The sequence below is a fragment of the Electrona antarctica genome, assembly GCF_951216825.1.
Source record: "Electrona antarctica genome assembly, chromosome: 18".
NCBI classification, from domain to species: Eukaryota; Metazoa; Chordata; class Actinopteri; order Myctophiformes; family Myctophidae; genus Electrona; species Electrona antarctica.
In genome coordinates this window covers 32,656,900-32,674,368 of record NC_136799.1, presented here as the reverse complement: position 1 = coordinate 32,674,368, position 17,469 = coordinate 32,656,900, and the positions used below count along the sequence as shown (strand labels likewise).

The 17,469-nt window shown below is 42.4% G+C and overlaps 2 protein-coding genes across 7 annotated transcripts in view; one reads left to right on the top strand and one right to left on the bottom strand.

The window, feature by feature from the left end:
* The first annotated feature begins 1,034 nt into the window (after nt 1-1,034).
* Nucleotides 1,035-7,875, top strand: degs2 (delta(4)-desaturase, sphingolipid 2). Its single transcript, XM_079527579.1, has 3 exons — nt 1,035-1,209; nt 4,338-5,080; nt 6,331-7,875. Exons 1-3 carry the CDS (start codon nt 1,089-1,091, stop codon nt 6,472-6,474), a joined length of 1,008 nt encoding a protein of 335 aa, XP_079383705.1. The 5' UTR covers nt 1,035-1,088; the 3' UTR covers nt 6,475-7,875.
* An 889-nt stretch (nt 7,876-8,764) lies between these two features.
* The window catches only part of evla (Enah/Vasp-like a), a 63,239-nt gene continuing 54,534 nt past the window's right edge, over nt 8,765-17,469 (bottom strand). For 3 of the 6 annotated variants that reach the window (XM_079528767.1, XM_079528764.1, XM_079528769.1), the window contains 9 exons: nt 16,166-17,056; nt 15,415-15,665; nt 14,186-14,310; nt 13,910-13,946; nt 13,759-13,780; nt 13,551-13,623; nt 11,704-11,761; nt 11,198-11,255; nt 8,765-10,782 (listed from right to left, as the gene is read on the bottom strand). In XM_079528767.1, coding sequence (XP_079384893.1) covers nt 10,745-10,782; nt 11,198-11,255; nt 11,704-11,761; nt 13,551-13,623; nt 13,759-13,780; nt 13,910-13,946; nt 14,186-14,310; nt 15,415-15,665; nt 16,166-17,056 — 1,553 coding nt within the window. In that variant the 3' untranslated portion in view covers nt 8,765-10,744. The remainder of the gene's footprint in view (nt 10,783-11,197; nt 11,256-11,703; nt 11,762-13,550; nt 13,624-13,758; nt 13,781-13,909; nt 13,947-14,185; nt 14,311-15,414; nt 15,666-16,165; nt 17,057-17,469) is intronic. The other 3 variants (XM_079528766.1, XM_079528765.1, XM_079528768.1) reach the window with 3 other exon arrangements.

Genomic DNA, 17,469 nt, shown 5'->3' with positions numbered 1-17,469 from the left:
CTCTCGCGTGATTTCACACAAGTGTTTGGTTTGATGGTCTGCTACGATTAAAACAAACATTGTGGGTTATTTTGTGTATTTATGTATTGTATTCTATGTAGATTGTAATTTACTCACTCACACATCCATATGCTCTCTCACACACACACACACACACACAATGTGTGGGTGTGACATGTGTGTGTGTGTGTGTGTGTGTGTGTGTGTGTGTGGGGGGGGGGGGGGGGGGGGGCGTGTGTGTGTGTGGGGGGGGGGGGGCGTGTGCGCGCGCGTGTAATTTACCCCCCCCCCGTTATTTACCCCCTTTTTGATTGATTGATTGAAATATTTATTAACAGTTTGCGGAATTACAGTACATTTCAAGCACAAGTTGCACAACTCAATACAAAGACTGTTAACTGTGAGTGGACGACACAATAAAGCATTACACTTGTTTACAAGAGGGTCCACCTTGTTCAATTCATCAAAACATTTAGAGACGTACAAATAGACACTTTAATAGCCAAAGAACAGAACAGGAATTCATCATAGAGGAGGTAAAAAGGGAAAAGAAACATATACAGTGAGGGGGAAAAGGGGTTATTTCCTGTTTTTGGCTATTTTATTCGGTCGTCCACTTCATAGCTTACTTTGACAGTTTTTGTATTGAGTTGGGCTTGAAATGTACTGTAATTCTGCAAACTGTTAATAAATACTAGTATACTATCAATCAATCTATCTCTCTCTCATATATATATATATATTATATATATATATATATATATATATATATATATATATATATATATATATATATATATATATATATATATATATAATGTATTAATGGTAGCTGATGTGGGGTTTAGAAGCATTTTGATGATAACAAACAAACAATCACATAAAAACAAACGGGTATTCCTTCTCCAACTTAGTGGTATAAATTGTCCATGCAGAGTAAAATAAATATGAACAGGTGCCACTGTCACATGTTCCCTATTAATGGGAGGGGCTTTATCGCTCCTTACACATTTAACCACCGTACCTGTGTGGGTGTGACCCGAAACTGAAGGTTGGTGACACAAGACACACACTACATAGCCAGTCGCATGTTCGTCCCCCGTCCAAACAACATAGCAAGGAAAGAAATGGGGAAAACGGGTGGAAGACAGGACTTTGAATGGGTCTACAATGACCAGCCTCACACATCCAGAAGAAAAGAAATATTGGGTAAGATGAACCCGAAATTTGAAAGACAACTTTATAGACAAGTCTTCTTCACTTTAAGATGTCTTTTTCCTGACGCCAGTCTACTTATAAAGCGTAGCCGGTTAAACCAGTTTACAAACTGTACTGCTGAACCAGTCATCTGTCCACAATGGATTTGAGGTAGGCAGTACGCCGCAGTAGGCTCGGCTAATCATTAGGCGATAGCCTACGACGAGAGTAGCCTACGGCATTAAAAAGTGATGCAAATTGACGCAAGTCCAGAAATCAGTGGTGGATGAAAATGAAACTATATCGGAAAGAGAAAAAAAAATCCAATCTAACCTTCAAATTATATCTAAAAAAAATCGTAATATGAATGTTGAATCTATAGCTTAATTGCTCTGATTGTTCACTTCAGTTGCTAAATTAAGTTATTCCATAATTTGAGTTGAGAGGAAAATTGATTGTAGCCTAAGCCTACTGTAATTGAGCATTAACGAAGCTGGAGGAAAGATCATGACACATCAGATTAAATTAATAGTAATCTTGAGTATAGGTAGGCCACTATAGGCCTAGAGAGAACATCTAAAAAAAACATGCTCTTTAATATCCTACAACATAAGTGAAAGGACACTCACACTAGACATTCGATCCCTGCATGACATTCCTCTCCTGCCATGGTAGCCTAACAACTAATATTATAAAACAAGATCATATAACATAATGATGGAACCTGTTTAGCCTCGAAGTCTCACTAGGTAGGCTACAGTGTCACCCTGACTGTGGCTTCCCTTTTATAAATCTTAGTAAGACAAGGTTACCCAATGCCCATAGATTATTATTTATTCTCAGTGAAATACCTAGTGCATAATTTCTCTGACTACCCAGGTGGAAATAACCTCATATGTAAACCTATCTCCATCACTGCCTATATCCTTTTATCAGACTTTCTAAAACAATGTCAACATGCTGATAGCAGGTGCATTTGACAATGCCTCCTAGGTAACAAGACACATTCTCTACTCACAGCAAACAGATACAATGCTTGTATGGCAGTGAGAGGGGAGGCATTGTTGGCGACAGACCCCTCAACAAAGATTGTCAAATTAAACGGGTGCTTGTACGGCTTTACACAGAAAACTTTTTCTAAATACCGTAATTCACTTCTCTTCTCGTTTAATAAGGGTACCTGAACAACTCCAAACCGTGTGTGCGTCTGCGTGTGTGTGTGTGTGTGTGTTAAATAAAGCAGGAAAAACCACACTTGAGTGGGAATGTTATCTCTACTTGGCCTTGACCAATAGGCCTACTCCCTATATTGCAATAGCCATATTGTTGCTCTGGAGTAAGAAACGTCTACCGGATGGGGTGTTGACACCCTTGGGTCATAAATTATTATCATGGTTTTGTTTTTATCATGCCCCCGCTGTACTTAAAATTTAATATTTTATAGCGTTTGTGTGTTGCCTTTATGGAAAATGACAGTGACAATTAGGACCACCTACTGTAATTAGTCACACAAAGAATGGCTGTGCATCATTGCACATCAGGTAAATCATTGACTTACAATGAAAAGTTTCCATTCCACTATGGTTTAATTGTTTGTTTGACTCCGATTAGATTTGGTGTCGGGAGACACAACAGCATCAGTATCAACAGAAAACCCTGTATAAAAGTACATTTAAAATAATGTTCTCACCGTTCGGCATCATTAAAGCTGCACTATGTAAATGTCCTCTTCTACCTGTGCAGTGCTGACATTTTTACCACTGACATTTATCCTCTGCTTGCTCAGGGGATCTTGACCCTTGTTGTCAAAATTCGTGTCAGATCCTGTGTCTAGGTGAGACATGACTTTAGACACAATCTAAAAAAAAAAGACAATCTAAAAAATACAACCAATTGTATGTTATACTGTATAGAATTATCATACACATTGGACATTACATTTTATTTATTAAAAAACAAAAGTTACATAGTGCCACTTTAAGTATGAGTATTATACTGCACTTTGTATTTTCAAGGTGTGGGAGTGGGATAGCATTACCTGATGCGTTAGAATAGTTTGCTGATATGTGGTTAATGATTTAACTTTATGCCCTGCGTGTGTGAACCATGGTAATGTCAATTGAACACAGACCACCATGGGTCAAATAAGTTTTTTGTGCAACAAGGATTATTTATTTAGACTTTGAGTGATTGAATTAGCTATTAGACTTAAGGAATTAAGGAATTCCATAATGACTTATGGTCTAAGCTAAAATGTAACTAAATAAAGAGGGTTTGGCCTGGAGGGTGGAGTCCAACTTGTTCTTAGAAAACTTTTTCATCACGTCTCTGGACACTGAAACCAGGTCTCAGTGTCCTGAATCTCTTTGTTGCTCAGTAAAAGAGGATTTGCACAGAGGCATACAAATTAGGTTAAAGCAAAGAAGCAGACCACATTTGCATCTATCACTCTGAACTCTCTGGTCAGTGGTCTGTTTGACTTCCTTAGTGTGACAGATCGAAGGTAAAGCCCACTAAATGCATACAAAAGAGGAACCGCCACTCGTTTTATATACATTGCCCAGTCTGGTGTATGTGTCATTGTTATGTATGTCTTGTTTGTCATGTCTATAAAAAACCTAATAAAAACTAATATAATAAAAAAAAAGAGGAAGTGTAGACAACTAGAAATTAATAATTTCCACTTGTTTCAATAATGAAATAATACATACTGGTCTGTCCTTGGCCTGGAACTATGATGAGAGAAGGCTATTTTTCAATTATAGTATTGCTTATGAATCAGAATATTACAACCACAAAGGTTACATGATACTGTATCAATAATTCATTAATCACATGACTGATGTAATTCAGTCTAAAGGATAAACTTCCTACTCAATTTCTGTGTTCTCATATTATAAGCAAGCAGGTAACTTCATTCTCCCGGTTTCACCTCTTATCATTAGATTCTCTTCATAGACTCGCCCTCTACGGGCATTTCCCACATTTCTGCTGCTCTCTTTCTTACACTTCCTCTACCCCCATTACCTCCAACTTCATATCCGTATGGAGCTTCTTGTCTCCAACCATCTCTTGTCTCCAACTTCTTGTCTCCAACCATCTCCCTCTCTCATTATGTTTCCCACCACCTCTCTCCTCAGCCAAGTATCCAGAGATCAAGTCCCTGATGGGTCCGGACCCCCATTTGAAGTGGGTGGTATCAGGCATGGTACTAACCCAGCTCCTGGCCTGCTACATGGTACGCAACCTCTCCTGGAAATGGATCCTCTTCTGGGCCTATGCCTTTGGGGGCTGCATTAATCACTCTTTGACCCTTGCCATACATGACATCTCTCACAACGTGGCGTTTGGCAACAAGCTGGCTAAGTGGAACCGCTGGTTTGCCATGTGGGCCAACCTGCCTATCGGGCTGCCTTACTCCGCCTCTTTCAAGAAGTACCACATCGACCACCATCGGTACCTGGGGGGCGACCAACTGGATGTGGACATCCCTACGGATGTTGAAGGATGGTTCTTCTGTACCCCGGCCAGGAAGGTTCTCTGGCTCTTCCTCCAGCCCTTTTTCTATGCTCTGCGGCCCCTAGTGGTCAATCCTAAACCGGTCTCTCAACTAGAGGTGCAGAATGCCGTGTTTCAGTTAACAGTGGACTTCATCATCTACTATCTGTGGGGAATTAAGCCCATTGTTTATCTAATCACAGGTACTATCCTGTGTATGGGGCTGCATCCCTTCTCTGGACATTTCATAGCAGAGCATTACATGTTCATGAAGGGACATGAGACATATTCTTACTACGGACCACTGAACTGGATCACATTCAATGTTGGGTATCATATGGAACATCATGACTTCCCAAGTATACCAGGCAGCAAACTACCTCAGGTGAGACCCTATTGCACTTATGTGAAACAGTAGTTTATTATAGCAAAACCTCACATTTTTACACCTCCTGAAAGATCTAATTCTCATTACTTAAGTCTAGATTTTGTACAACAATTATTACACAATAATAGTAGGGAGAGAGAATTACAGTAGGTATTGCTCCCACTACATCCAGTACCATGCCTTTTGCAGATAAGACAGGCCTCTGTTCTCCTGTAAGTCAATAAAGTATTGGGAAATACCATGCCACAATTGTTTTATCAAATGCAAACATTTATCAGGTGAAAGGACAGACTTTATAACTGATTAACTGCAGCCTCAAAGTGATACGCCTCTAGAGAATCATAAATGACAGATTTTGGTCCCAAGTGGGATATCTGATGTTAGGAAGACGAGTAGGGATGGAGCTCGAAACCTGATACCCCAAACAATTCGATATTGCTTATTGAGTACCTGGTATCAAGCTTTGGGCTTATCAAGCCTGTTATCAAGCATAGCAGCCCATGATGTCATGTTTAAACAATCAAGACAAGAGGCGATCAAGAAATAAATCCCATGCTGGCACAAACATGTCGGTCTAAAAGTGTATTGATACCTGCCACCCAGCACTGCCCAGGTAAACGCAATTAAGCTTTTAAAGTGACTGTACAAACATTAACCAGTTAACAGTTTCTTCTATATTTTCCAAAAGTAAAAAGGTCAATTGCCTGCCGTCTGTTACAAAATTACTGTTTTTGAAGGCCCTAGTAAAAGATACTGGTTCTGTTCAGAATTTGTCATCTCCTGTCTTTCCACAAAATAATCTAAAATGCTCGATAAGAACCTGTCTCGATAAGGTGCTCGTTATCAATACAAAAATAACGAGCTCCATCCTTAAAGACGAGGGCCCCCAAATTCCTGCTAGGGGCCTCTGGAGGCTGTGCTTATTCCACCAATGATCTTACCATTGTAGAATATGTTTTCTCCTGCACACTGACTGCATGTACAGTAAATGTGCAGCCAACAAATGGTGGAATGCCTCCCATCAGCCTGTTGTAGTTGACCGGGAAAATTAGTTAACTTGACCTTGTTTCTCTCAAAGCCTTCTCTGGTATGTGAAGTTGAAAAGGCAGGTTGGATAGTCGAAAATACCTGATGTACAAGCTCACGTCGTGTTGCATTGTGTTGTGAACTTGTGACCTGTCGTTTCCGTCGCAGGATAAACCATAACCATATATACTGTATAACGTAACCACACTTCTTTTCACCAGGTGAAACTAATTGCATCAGAATACTACGACTCCCTGCCACAGCACACCTCCTGGACCCGTGTTTTATGGGACTTCGTCTTTGATGACAGCATTGGCCCCTATGCCAGAATCAAACGGGAATACAAACTCGTCAAGCAGGAATAAATTTGAATTTGACTTTATGACCCTATTCAAATTAGAATTTAAATTGATATGACCACACCCTCCTGAGTACAACCCAACCCTATTCTCCCTCACCCATTTGTATGTTTGTATTTCATCACTGTACTGAAGCTAATATCAAAGCGTGTAGGAGATCCAAGACATGATGGATGAATGTGAATGCACTTCAAGGAACATGGTGGAGAATTCAAATAGAATGGTATGGTATCTCTACCAAATAATCAATATTTGCAATATGGCTCTGCCTTGTGAAAGACCAAAGAGTAACCAATTTCCTGCAGTCCAGTAGGCTCTGAGGTGAACAAAACGTGAACAAGCTACCAAGCAGGACTATCATTTTGGTTAATAGTTATTTATTAATTAATTAATATCCAGTTATTTGAGACTTAAAGGAGAATTCCATGCTAGAAGGCTTTCTTACCTTTTATTTGTAGTTGTTACGTCCCCACCAAAGAGGTCCAGGTGTTATTTGGTGCAAAAGCGCATTATTGGCTATTTTAAGCCCTCAATGAATTGCATTGAATTGAATGGGGCTATGGGGTGTTATGCTAATTTGCTTATTTCCATCGCTTATTTTTTGTATATATCCTCTCTTCATAATGTAAATAGTATCCCGAGCGGCACACTTTACTACTTATTTCGATGGAAATAAGCGAATTAGCACAAAAACCCAACCTCCACTGAGGGCTTATAATAGGGGAAATAGCCAATAATGCACTTTTGCACAAACTAACACCTGGACCTCTTTGGTGAGGACGTAACAACTAATAAAGGTAAGAAAGCCTTCAAGCATGGAATTCTCCTTAAGAAATGGATTTTCAGATTCTTTTTTTTTTACCAAAAGGAAGAACCCTAATTGTCTGTGGGGCAAATGTCACTTGCATTTGTGTTTACTAAAACTTGAATACATTTTATTATTTTTGTATTCACAAGTCTATACCATCAGTGCTTTATATTATTATATATATTATTATGTCTGCATGGTTTTGTAATATACAGTATATAAAATCTTTGAGGATGTGAATCAAGGCACACACATCACCTCTTTGTGAACCTACAACTGTACAGTATGTCTATGAAAGGCTCTCACAATAAGAGCAAACGTTATGTCTATACACACTACACAGTATGTGCAGAGCAAGGAAGAGATGGAAATGAGCTTTGAAACCTTACCTTTTAAGAAGAGCCTTTTCGTCAGTGATTCCCCGTTCTGCTTCCATTTGCAACTCTGTTGTGGCGTCTGCTGTAAACCTGTTTGATGTCAGAGTAACTTCATAATTTGTCATACTTGAGAAGTTTGATTGTTATTCCTGTTTAAATGGTTTTAAATGATTTTTTACAAAGCAGCTTTGTAAATAAATAAATGTATCTTAATGAATAAGACATACTTTGAAAGCCTCTTGTGATGTACAGTACCTTTCTTGTGATGACAGGTCTTTAGTTTCACCACAATCAGAACGGAAGGTGTGTGTGTGTGTGTGTGTGTGTGTGTGTGTGTGTGTGTGTGTGTGTGTGTGTGTGTGTGTGTGTGTGTGTGTGTGTGTGTGTGTGTGTGTGTGTTAAAAAAATAGCTATATTCAGAATAATCATTGCTATGAATAATAGGGTGTTTGCTCAGTAACGGGGTCTCCCTGCCTCTCGATCTCTTTAGTTATACATTTTCAGGGAAAGAACTCATGCAAGATAAACATGTGGAATTGGAAATGAGAGAAAATAGTAAAAAATATCTATCTTTATGGAGTTCATTGCCTAAAATTCAAAATTCTGTTTACTGAAGATATGGGGAGACCCTTGTTACTGAACAAACACTGTATAGCAATGATTACTATATCTGAAAATAGATAGCATGGATTAAAGCAAACTAAAATCTCACGACTGAAATCTTTTGCTAGGCCAAGTGAAAACCGTGAAAGGAGCCACCACACACTAGCACCATGTGTCCTACACACTTAACACTAGGTAAAAGTATGATGTTTTGGTAGCCATACAGCCAACCAGTTGAAAAAATTGCAGATTGAGGCGTTTGCGGTTATGAAATATCTGAGATCATTAGGGTTTTCTGGAAGACTGAAATAACCAATATTTTTGCTGCAGGACACGCTTCTATAAAAGACATGCTGACTTCTATGGAATCCAAATGACTGAAATCAGTCGTGGCGACTGAGAACTTTAATCCATGCTAACAGACTTGAAGTATAAATTGGAACTGACTTTTTCTTTCTTTTTTTAGATGTGTGAAAGAAACAGATTGTGTAGACAACTGGCAGGACTCATTTTTGTTAGAATGAATTTACTTCCAGCTTTTAAATCAGAACGTTTTCGAGAGCAGACAGAATGGAGAAAATGCAACAATCAATGTTCCAGCAAATCTTCCCTGCAAAGAAACATTTAGCTATCATCATCACATACCTTAATTACCAATGCAATATTTGCGTGTTGTCAGAGGAAAACCATTATGTTTTCACATAGCTACCGTTTTTTAAAGTTCAACCTCTATACGTCTATATGTATAGAAAGGGAGAGGATTCATGGAAACAAACCACTATGGCAAACGTACCACCTGATTTATACTTCATAAGACGGTGTCACATCTTGTCGGTCTTTTAGATCTATTTTTGGTGACTGACACCGCCATACAACGGGTTATAAATTAAGCATTTTACTTTTCCATCTTTTTATGAAAAACTCATTTATCGAGACAGGGTTTCATGCATACTCGGGAGGTTCACAAAGCATAGGATGACTAAATAGTTGCTACTACACTTTATATCTAGGCAAAACCAGGTGGCACATTTACAGTGATGGGTCTGTTTTGAGAATTATCCCAGTGCTCGCACACCCAAACATGTAGAATGAAATACCCTGACCATACTGGAATTGTAGTTGTCATGATTTCCTTCGCAGTTTCACTGTACAAGACGTTTGTACTTAGACATGCATTACTTAATCTTTGAGACAAGCATATGCTACTGGCAGGATCAACAAGGTAGGACTCCTGTTTCTCATATCTGGGCATTTCATTTTTTTCTTGGAGTGCATTACCTGACGGTCAGCTGTGTCTTTCATGGGATGTCCTTTATATATTCTTTTACTTCAATATTGCCCAGTGAAAACTAACTTGGAATTATCAGTGCTCTGGGTGGCCAGAGATGGTGAAACAGGGGGATGGGATTTGAGACTTTGACTGCTGAATTGTACGAGGTGGTGGGGGCGTGTGCACTGTGCACATGGGGTGATCACTGCCTGCCTCCTGTGAATCGCTTGATCTTTGTTTAATTTATTTTTATTTTGTTCCCATTATCAACACTTCCACTGCACTGTTCTAATATACTGTATGTCCAATCAGAATGAAAGGGCTACTTTCAAGTATGGTTTGAACATTAATAATTATTTTTTTATTGTATTTGTTTAACCAATATGCTCTCCAAAATGTCTGGAATAAAAAGTGTTGTACAACCCCAGTATGAAAAGGGTATTAAAAAGGCTTTTGAGGGAGGAAATGTGAGTCTGCAGCAACGTGTGTGCCCGTATTGTGCTTGTTGTCGTCATACTACTAGGGATAAACTAAATAAAAATAACAATATAAAATATAAAAGGTTGACATTAATGGTGTGCAAGTTTCCGTTCGCCTTCTATAATATCAATAAAATAATCATTGTCATCAATATCACCACCACAGGTTTTCTTCTCTTTTTTTTAAATAATAAAACGGTAAAAACTTAGAAAACGAAAATATTTCCTTTTCAAGACTCGGACTGAACAGAGAACAGAGTTGCAACACTGGGCTGACTGAGTTTATAGGTGCACAGAGAGGACCATCACAACACCAAACTCGGCACGAGTGTCCATATTCACCCCAGCTGCCATCCATTCACCTCCATACTTCCTCTTCTCCGTTTTATCAGTCTTACTTCCTCTGTACAGTCTTTCGTTTCTCTCTTCTGGCCATCTTTCATCAGTCCTTTTTTCCTTTTCAAGGTTAACTTATACCTCAACGCTTGTCGAAAAGGTTGCGCGACGGAGCATAAATCAACCTTCACTTTTTTTTTGCTTATTCCTTCTACTTTGCTGTCCAGCAGACTCAAAATGTTGGCACAACATTTCTGCAACTTGAATCATGGCAACGTTTTCGCACGAGGTCACAGAAACGCTGAGAGAACATTCCCTGGTCCTCGTGTCTGTGCATCTGTGTGTCCGTCCTCCTCCAGCTCCGAATTCCTGCTCTTCCACTCTATCTGTTGCTCCTGTGAGATTATGACGTACTGATTCTGCCTATTTCTTGTCTGATGGCTACGGACGACAAAGAAAAGTGGCATTTTTTAGACCATGGCAGTTGATCCTGTGTCATTTTTCACAGTTATACCCTGAATTCATGCTGTTAACATGGTGCAGAGAAAGAATGACAGCTACGAATTATTAATAGAGTTGAAAAGCTTTAGCATTTTAGGGATTCAGGTTGTATTACTTTATTCTGCCATTGGTAAAAGCATCTCATATGCAAAGAAATTGCTTTTGTATACCACTGATTCTCAACGTTAAGTCCCCCCAGGGGTCATTGAGGGGGTTCCAGGGGGTACACATCATTGTTTTTTACTTATTAGCAATCAAATGAACCCTTATGGGTCTGTAACTCTCAGATTTAAATTAAGCCTATGTATATCAAACTTGGGGGTACTTGACATGAAACAGGTTGAGACTCACTTACCATTAATTATCTCATCTTTCACTTTATGCAATTCACGTACAACTTCATCCAAGATTTCCTGAAAAAGTAGTTTTCAGGGTTATAAAAGCATGTACAGACAAACAGTTTACAATACATACACACTCGGATACTCCCATGGATATGATAAAACTACAGCCAAAGGTTATGTTTCTAGCGCCAAGCTCTTCCTCAGTCTGCTGACACCTACTGGTTGGTCTTGGGACTGACTGTTCATAGGGATGGTATTGAAACTATGTGCCTCCTCTGATACTCTGATGAAATCGCCTGTCTCAATTTAGCCTCTGGCAGTGAGGAACTTCACTGGGAGGATGTACAGTAGCGAGTGCAGAGGAACGCTTTGTCCCTCACAGTTCAACACCCCAGCTGACAGCCCCCCCATCCCCTGTATATAATGTATAATCTCTTTCCAATTTGCCAAAAAATAACACTACTAATAAAAGATAAATATTGGTTGCAAATTTGAAATGTGAGGTTGGCTAACAAACCTGTTTCATCCTGTCAAACTCTGTGTCTGCATCACTGGTGCTACCGATGGGTCTTACTCTGCAAGACAAAACAGCAAAAGGCATCGTACAATGGTGTCAGGAAAGTATCGGATCTATTCTATTAAGAGCTTGTAGATCGGTTACTTTTGAAAATTTAGAAAATTAAAAAAATATAACTATAAATGCACCAAGTCTCTCTCTCTCTCTGTGTGTGTGTGTGTGTGTGTGTGTGTGTGTGTGTGTGTGTGTGTGTGTGTGTGTGTGTGTGTGTGTGTGTGTGTGTGTGTGTGTGTGTGTGTGTGTGTGTGTGTGCGTGCGTGCGTGCGTGCGTGCGTGCGTGCGTGCGTGCGTGCGTGCGTGCGTGCGTGCGTGCGTGCGTGCGTGCGTGCGTGCGTGCGTGCGTGCGTGCGTGCGTGCGTGCGTGCGTGCGTGCGTGCGTGCGTGCGTGCGTGCGTGCGTGCGTGCGTGCGTGCGTGCGTGCGTGCGTGCGTGCGTGCGTGCGTGCGTGCGTGCGTGCGTGCGTGCGTGCGTGCGTGCGTGCTCGCACGCACGCAGACGTGTGTACGTCTGAAATCCACGTAACTCGAGAACCGTTCGCCACACCGACTTCAAATTCGACACACGTGTTCCACACCACCACAGGGAGTGCAGTGCCCGGTGTCGGGCACTGCATAGTCGGACCCACGGTTGTCCAGAACCGCCACAAAAGGCCTCTGCCCCTGCCCAGGCTCCATATATGGAGCTGGCCTGTTCTGACATCACAAATATGTTCTGATATTTGCATACACTCCATACTGTATTTGGGAATGCCTGACAAAGAACTCCATATATAGGCATAACAGGGACACACCAGGTCTCCACCAGGACAGGTCAGGTTGTGGCCTCCTGCTGGCGCTATAATAGGCCAATGTGAAAAGGGTGCCATTTGTTCTTACACCATTGATGGCAATTGGATGATTGGAGGCATTTTGTTCCAAAAATGTGTTTTGCAAAAATCCACCTGTTGGTGGCGCTATAACAGGCCAATGTGAAAAGGGCAGGATATATTCCTCAGCCTAGTAGGAAAGTCTGTGAAAGATTTCACGTAAATTGCACGCTGTGTTCATGATTTGAAAAGGGCCAATCCTGCAAAATTTGAAAGCCAATGTTAGCCAATCAGGATGGAATATGAAATATCGGACAGATCCGTCTTGAATACATGACTATAGAGATAGTGTGTAACGATTTGCGGGATTTTTGGGCAGAATCTGGAGTAAAAAGTCGGCCTCCTGGTGGCACTATAAAAGGCCATTCTGGAAAATCGTTGGCATCCAGGGAGTGTGTGCAAAATTTGGCATCGACCAGGTTAACGGTGCCGGAGATTAGCTATTCACAGACGGACGGACGGACGGACGGAGTGCAAAACATACTCTCTCCCCATGCCTTCGGCCTGGTGGAGACAATAACTGGGTGGGACATGCATTTTCCAACTTCCAAATTTTCTATATTATTAACCTGCCCAAAATAGGTATGCCACATTGAAAGTAGCCTGCATAATGAATTGTTATGGGCCTTCCCCGTTGGGTCATAGGTGTTCACAGACTGGAATACATTTTAAGTTGGTGGGAAAAAAAGGATTTTGGTCTGGATGCAATTTCATCATTTATGTTGTTTGATTATGTTTAAAGGATTAACTATAGCGATGCACCCACAGAGAAAGCTGAGGACTAAGGGAAAAGGCACTTGATAAGACTGCCTGTGTGCACCAGCACATACGATGCATGATGTCCCCATCATGTCTCATACAATGTTGTCACACTTTCTTTTCCATTAAGGGTACAGAGTAGACTTTTCTCAGCTCTTCTTACCCATTTACTGACCTTGACACCCCCGATGACTTTTCTGCAGAGTTAGATCGTTCCCATGGTTTCTTCACAGCATCTGGGGAGACCATTTCAAGCAGGTCTTTAAAAACATCCAACATGTACATCTATGGAAAGGAGACTCGGCTACAAAACTTATATTATATTATATTATATTATATTATATTATATTATATTAGCAGAAGAAGTGTACCTGTTGAGTTCTGGCGGTCGTCCTGTAGAGGAAAGAATGATGACAAAACACATTTTTAAACATGGTACACTTCCTGGGGATTACATACTGTAGTGTAGCCCTTAAAGTTTCCCAGACAAGACAACTAAGTGTTTTTACAAGAATCAGGGACATACTGTACCTCATCTGGTTTCTCTGAAGCTTTCCGTCTGTGAAGTGAAAGTTATAGACATGAAAAAAAGATGTAAGCAGGCCATCCTCTGATTGGTGGTGAACACACAATTAAAACTACCTTCTTGAGAGTGATCTATGTTGCTAAGTAGCTTATAATCGTGAACAGAGACAAAATAAATGAGCCTGCAAAGGATATCTTAAAGTGTAATGCAAACAAAACAGTCTCAGGTATCAAGATTGGTCTACAATACAACTATCTTATCAGGGGTTTTACCTGCGCGCTAGCAGAGCGTTCATCTCCTGCATCAGTCCCTGTCCCTCTCCACCTCCACCACTGCCACCACTGGACCGGTTGGAGTCAGACTTGGAACCACTAGAACCAGGTGGACTGCTCTCATCCTGCGGAATACAGAGGATGGAACCAAAGGATCAGAAATAGACAAACAGTGTCTGGAGTTGTTTGTAAGATGCCAAGATGCCATTTTAGCCATATATCATTTCATGTATATGACTAGCCCCATATGTGCCCTTTCCCTACGCTCATTCTGTAGCTCTAAAAGTTTTACACTAATTCAAACTTAACATCGTCCAAGAAAATCCAAGTTTAAACGGTTACACGAGCGTTTAAAGCGGTTGTTTAGTCTGCTGCTTCCATGTTTATCAAGGAAGTCGTGCGTGTGCGCGTGCATGTCGAGTGAAGTCAGTTGGAAATCTTAATTCCACATTCGACCAGGGGAGGCGCCGGGGAGGCGCTAAAGCTTTTCAAGTTCCTTGAAAAACATGCTAAACAACCGCTGTAAATGCTTGTGTAACCGTTTAAACTTGGATTTTCTTGGCCGATGCTAAATTTGAATTAGTGTAAAACCTTTTTGTAAGATGCGTTCCTTGTGGAAACATGCGCCGTTTCTGAACCGTGGTGGGAGGGGCCCAGGGTGTGACCTCCTCTCGGAGCTACAGAATGAGCGTAGTGCTGAGGGAACATACTGGGGCTAGTATATGACACCTTTTGTGAACCAAAGTTCAACTCTGATATATTTTCTGGATTATGTGTCATTGAAAACAACCCAGTCCCAGTTATTATTTTGATTTTCTATTCTGGGGATAGAATTCAAAGTACGGTATCTCCCTCTCTGATGAAGAACATGCATAAGGGTTAAAAGTAAAACAGTAGATTTTGAGTATAATGTTAAACTTTCATCTGCATTTGAAAGACCGGTAGATGGGTTCCACATCTACTGGCATCAAAACAGGCAGGAACTGTGCGACTCACTGCCTTGTGCTGAAAAGTTGAGAATATTGTAACCTTTATGCAAAAAAAAAAAAACATGTCGCAACGCTATTCATTGTATGGGAAGTATATAGTATGTGTTTATGCGCACATAAACACATACTCTCAGCTTTTGTCAGATGTAAGAATGGAACAAAAGGTTGGGAATCACTGCCCTAAGGGGAGAGATCATGGACACCAGTCAGAGCTCTGGGGGCTCGAGCAGATATACATACTCTCTGTACTCTGCGTAGTTTGGCTCCAGCTATTGCAGCAGCCAATCCTGAGGGCTGTAGTCCGGGCACCCCTCCAGGGGGCCCTCCACAGGCAGGCAGTGGAGGGGGCATGGGCGGTGGCACTGCCATCGGAGGCGGGGGTCCGGGAGGAGGTGGTGGGGCCGGAGGGCCGGCCATGGGTGCAGGGGCTGGAGCTGGAGGCGGGGCTACAGACAGCAGGGATGATGGGTGACCTGCAGAGACAGGGGGACCTGGAAGCGGACAAAACAAAGAGGACATGTTAAAAGCTAAATTAACTGAAACCTTTTCACCCAGGAAAGGCTTAAGAGCTTAATTCCTACTCACACGCACGCACGCACGCACACACCTCTGGAAGTACCTGGCAACAGTTGAATGTTAAGCTGCTCAAGAGCACATCAGTGCAAGAGTGGGACATTTATTAATTGGTTGATCACCAAGAACTGGTTAATAAAAAAAACATGCACTATGATTTGGTTAACACTAATTGGTAATGATCAGGTCATGTTCAGCATGGCTCACCATTATTTCACAGAGCTGATGTACAGTATATGCATGTAACATTTAGGCTCTTGTGGGTTTGAAAAATGTAATGACTGAGATGTCTACTCATGAGGTGGAAGGGTAAAGTTCAATAGCGCCCACCTGTGCACGTGTCTGCGCCAGTACATACACACAAACACACATCCCTCTGCGGAGAGTCTCCTTCCTCCTCTCTCCTCATCATACTTACTGGTGGCCACGGGGGGGCCCTGCAGGGGGACGGGGGGAGAGGGTGTCTTCCTGAGTGTGCCCCCGTCAGACATGGCAGTGTAAGAGGGGGGTGAGGAGGAGGAGGAGGAGGGGGGCTGCTGGTACACCTGCTGCTGCTGCTGCTGCTGAGGGTAGAAACTGGATGGATACTGGGGATGGCCTGGGGCCGTTTGACCCGTCAGAGGAGGCAGGGGAACCGCCTCGCAGTACTGCGGGGTCATCGGTAGGTGCTGGGAATGGGGGGAGTAGTAGTCTTCCGATTGGCCGTTGGCGTGAGGCTGTGGGGGCTGGTGGTGGGGGTGCTGGTGGTGGGAGGCCATGCTCGGGTCGAGCGGAGGGGGCTTGGCCCTGGAGCTCAGCGGCGGCAGGGGGAGGGCCACGGGGAGGACGGGCTGCGGAGGCAGGCCCTGCTTCACGTGCAAGGCCATCATGACGGGGGGAGAGGAGGACGGGGGCGCGTGGCCGTACATGTAATGGTGCATGTGAGAGGCAGACCAGGTGCCGTGTTTAGGGGGGAGCATGATGACGTCCTGGTGCTGCTGCTGGTGAAGGTGGCGGGCGGTAGTGGGCGGAGACAAGGGGATCTGGCGAACCTGGCGGCCCATGGTGTTCACTCCGGTCTGCACGGGAGAGAAGGCAGAGGCCAGGGAGGTGGAGAGCTGGGAGGAGAGCTGGGCCTTCTCCCTGGCCGAGCCGCCACCCTCTCTCTCCTGGGAGGGAGAGGAGGAGGAGGCCGAGGAAGAGGGAGGGGAGGCGGACGCCACGCGGACGTAGGAGGGAGGCAGTGTGCTAGCACGGAACTGTCTGTACTCAGGAGGAGTGTCTGGGTGGATGGGGTTTGTGGACATTTTGTATTGGAGGGTGGAAACGACTGTGACGGCCAGAAAGAGGAGAGACAGAGTGTGACAGAGAGAGAGAGAGAGAGAGAGAGAGAGAGAGAGAGAGGGGGAGAGAGAGAGAGAGAGAGAGAGAGAGAGTGCAAGGCAGAAACAAGAGAGAGGAAGAGGAGATACAGGCGAAGGGAGAGAGGCAACAAACAGGCAAACAAACAAAGAAAAAACAAAAACAAAAAGAGAATAAATGTGAGAAGAATGAAAAGCAATCAACCAAGCAACCGAGCACGATGAGAAAAAAATTAAAATAATCAGGAGCAATCGAAAAAATAGAAGCAAACAACAGCAAATAAGAAATAATTTAAAAAACAGCATCAAACTAAAAGAAGCAGCAGAATGCAACATGACTGAGCCAGAACGCATGTGACATTTCACCAGCACCACCAACAGT